At 41.2% G+C, this 4,177-nt stretch overlaps 1 protein-coding gene across 1 annotated transcript in view; it reads left to right on the forward strand. All coding sequences in view use genetic code 11, as the record gives it.

Annotated features, from left to right (window-relative positions):
* EGR_00619 (hypothetical protein) overlaps positions 1–4,177 on the forward strand; it is a gene marked incomplete at both ends in the record, with an annotated part of 10,408 nt that overhangs the window by 5,234 nt on the left and 997 nt on the right. Inside the window, 3 exons of the mRNA XM_024489868.1 lie at positions 1,053–1,140; positions 1,207–1,300; positions 3,322–3,387. Coding sequence (XP_024355865.1) covers positions 1,053–1,140; positions 1,207–1,300; positions 3,322–3,387 — 248 coding nt within the window. The remainder of the gene's footprint in view (positions 1–1,052; positions 1,141–1,206; positions 1,301–3,321; positions 3,388–4,177) is intronic.

Consider the following 4,177-nt stretch of genomic DNA (forward strand, 5'->3'; position numbering starts at 1 on the left):
GGAAATGTGAAGTGGATTGTAGGGCAGTGGATCGTTTAGGAATAATGTATACCACAGTACAAAGTCATTTTGCGCCAAAAGTTAGTCGACACACAATTCAGCATTGGTGCATTTTCTCAAATTTAAAAAATTGAAAACTTAATTGATAACCTTGGCAACTTTTTATGTATTATTGTATATGAGCGGATTCGAATGCCTTTGCTGACATGACTTTGAGTGTATCTAGGAGCAGGCTGATTGTTCCATCACTCGCGTTCTATATTACTTAAAGCTGTGCTTCCCTCTTTAATCTCAGTCCATTTCTTTAATAGCAGCACATAGACATTCACTATTCTCAAGAATATAAGGCCATTACCCGTAGGGTCGCTTGGTCCATTTATGATGACTTAGACTATCAACGAGATTGGAACACGGAAAGGGACAGCGAGACAATTTTCGCAGGAAATCTTGTTGACGCCGATTAGGATACACATATGTGGTGTGTGTATATTAACCGTCTAGTCATGTGAGTCGTCTGTAGTTCAGGCTGTCTGGACCGCTGCCCAGGGCTGGGGACAAGCTCAGCAACACGCGCAGTCGCCAATCCTGTCTGACAGGTGCGTGCATTCAAGCGGTAGATACGGTGATACGTTGGGAACATGGATTTAAACAATTATATCGAAAACAGAAATAGGAGAGGACGGTAAATGTCAAAGTGGGTAATAGTTACTCTTAGTAATTTACAGTACTTTTGAGAAATCCACCACCAAAACCCAACTGTTTGCATAATTTCTGAGCTCTAAGATGCTCTGCTACCCCACACCAAATGGGACGCACGTTTTGCCAGGAGCCTCTGTATCTTTCAAATCAAGTTCAAAAATGTAATTCTACAATCCCATACACGTCCAATGAGGCACTGCAGCAGGCTCTCCTGGAGGTCGCACGAAAATTTTTGGCCATATGACAGCGTAAGCCGAAGTTCTGAGCAGTAGATTGGCTGATTTATTAATTTAATTCCATGTCAATCTTTGAAGTTTGGAATCTCGGGCCCGCTTTTTTAATTTCCCGAAAAGTATCAAAGTGGTGGCAGTCATCCACAAGAAATTTTTATTAATGAGCATTTGCTGAGACCAGGGGGTGCTGCCTTCTTAAGCTTTGAAGGTATTTTATGCCAAGAAGATCTGATTACCAAACAGCCATTAAACTCTATTTAAATTCATCCATCAGATACAGTGTTTTTCTATTTTCATTCTTGTTGTTATAAATTACCATCTCCCAACCGCATTTCAAACGTAAAAGGAATATGTCAGAAATATCGAAAGTAAAAGTTGACTGGCGGAAGGGCGATTATTTGCTTGCTAGTTCTCGTAAACCGTCACCTAATTCTTGCCCCGAAGACGCAACTTCCAGCTGTGATAATGAAACCCAGTTTTCCATTATATGAGCAACTACGTGGTAGCAATTAATTCAAAAGTGAGATTTCGCCTTTTTGCCACAGTCCTCGAGTTTTATGGGGTGGTCTTTGGAGGCATGGATATTATAATCCCGTCCTCAGTTATGCCGTACAGAAAGGCGCAGCTTCCCTAACAAAGGAGGAATATACTTACTTTGGAGAAACCTGTCAACTTTGAAGTAGGGGAAAATAACTTCTCCTTATGTGGACGTGTCTAATCTCTAAAACATGGTCTGATGTGGGTGGTGTTCTGTTTCAAAGCCATGATCAGTAATTTTAGTGATTATTTAGGGCTGACATTTCTTGCCGATGCTAAAATATCGGAACTTGGCGTTCTTGTTCTCAAAAACAGATTATATAAGCTCATCATGAGTTGTTTGAACCTGTTATAAGATGTCACAAGTGAGCGCCGCTGCTAGTAGGAACAACCAGTAAGCTGGAAGAAGGGAAGTCTTCCATCCACTGTGGGCAAAAATTTCCAATCTGATCGTAAAAGATGTGCTGATCAAATAGCTGCTCAATGTAGCTTACCATATTCCTCGCAAGTTTCAACAACAATTTGTGGATGTCAGGTAGGCATTTGAAAAAGTTAGGAGCGAGGAGACATTCTTTGACATTCCCCTTTAATAGAATTTCATGATAAAGAAATCAGAGAAATTCAATTAGTTGTTCAAATAGAGGCTTTATTTGTAGTATAGGCGAATTCTCAGCTGTAAGAGCAACAACTTTAAAGGTTTAGTTTTATCATCCTTGTGCAACTTTTATGTTTCATGGGGTTGCAGTTGAGATCAAAGGCATCATAATCTCGTCTGTAATACAGAAACAGAGGTATGCATTACTGTGCCTAAGTTGGGAGGATTGCACTTTGGTTTTAATTACAGGAAGGCAAAATGCGAAAGTGAGATTTAAGATTTTCACCCATATTACAGATTTGCAGTTACATATACACGAGCGTCTAGACTAGGTGACTGTGACAAACTACTTCACTCGAATTTCAGACATCTGAAACATTAGCAATGACATGAGCCACTTTTTTGAACTAAATAGCCGACTTTTGTATCAAAGTGAAGGTCAGTCATCGGCAGGGTGTAGGATGCGTCGCAGGTGTGCGAGCCTATCGCAATTGCATTCCCTTTCACATGTCAAGTTTGCTGTCGAAAGATGACTCAAAAGTATTATGTCAGACAGAATCATTAACCAATTTGATCACGCACTGTAAACTTTCCCACCCACGATTGTCCCTGTGGGTTCCTAAAAGACACCTACAATTGACAGCTTGGCTTTCAATTTTTATTTTATGAGACATAAACAGAATCACGTACTTTTGCATTCATCAACAATGGACGGTAGGAACGGCGTATTTTTGGCTAGTTATATTCCTTATCTTTAATGCCTTAGCTGGAAGCATAAAACAAATAACTACACCAAATGCGTGGGTTAAATCGTACAAGGAGGAATATAGACGCTATGTAACAGCGACCTACAACACTACTAGACTGCTCTTATTTGTGGCTTCAAAACCCATATGCTTTTTGCCTTCTTAGGTTACTTTTATAACTGGTAAATTCATACCTTAACTACAATGGCCAATTATCATGTTCCGGGTATCATGGTTTATTTTGGACTCGAGTTTGTATCACCCGTGGCCTGCCGTTCGCTTTACAAATTTTTTGTTCTTTATGTGGGATTTATCAATTTTATGATCAAGTACCTGGTTTATTTTTATCACTGTTGGTCGATTAAAATTAGCTCATCTATAGCTATAAAACAGCAGTGTGAATATTAGACAAACATTTTTTGCTCTGACAACAAACATAATACGTATAGCGGCTAATATTCGGCCAGTCGTATTTCCATCAGCATGTAGTCATTTCTCTACTTTCTTTAAGGGTGGTAGTTAACAAGAACAGCAATCAAATTAACAGTGACAAATTCAAAGAATTATGTGGATTATGGTGAGACAGCGATTATAAAGTAAGTGATGAGTCATAATTGAGCATCTTCTGTGGACTATTAGAAAAGGTGTATGAAAAACGTCACTTTGATTACGTCCATAAAGAGATCACCCAGTCACCTAGCACCCTCTTATGCTTTGATCGTTTGCCTAACCGTCCGCTTTATTTACACGAGCATTGGACTTTCACTCGGCGGTTCGGCCTGATGGCAATGCAAGCAGAACTCAGAACTTCTGTATATTGACTCCTCCTAAATTTTAGAAGAAAATATGGGTGCCACAACTGTAGCGTCCCGGGACTCCCTGAAGACGAAAGAAGACACAATACTCGGGCAGAATATATATTCAGCACGGAGAAGGTGTCTGGGCTATTGGCATGGCCCAAAAGGCCAACCCACCCAGCGAGGTACAAGGGGGCTAATTCGAAGCACAAAAGTGGCGCCTCACCAGAACCGAGGGATAAACCACTATCGTATTACATAGCCTCCCTCCTCTTTTGAGCGTCGTCCCCGGCGCTCCCACAGGTCAACCTCCCGCGTCAGCCATTACAACGTAGTCGGTGCAGTAAAAAAACACCCACGAGCCAACCGTGCCAGTCACCAAATTAGCGCGCAACTGGGGGGATAGTTGACCTCAACGTCACTGATCCCTCTTGGCAGCTTGACTGGATCTGGGGTTTCGTCCGGTTTAGGGATTTCATTCAGGACGGGGAACTGCGCCGGCCATCATGCGTGTCCATAGATAGATGCAGGAACACTGGCCTAAAAGCATATTTGAATAAGGGAATACAA

The sequence above is a fragment of the Echinococcus granulosus genome (assembly GCF_000524195.1).
Source record: "Echinococcus granulosus chromosome Unknown EG_S00002, whole genome shotgun sequence".
In the NCBI taxonomy this organism is placed as follows: Eukaryota; Metazoa; Platyhelminthes; class Cestoda; order Cyclophyllidea; family Taeniidae; genus Echinococcus; species Echinococcus granulosus.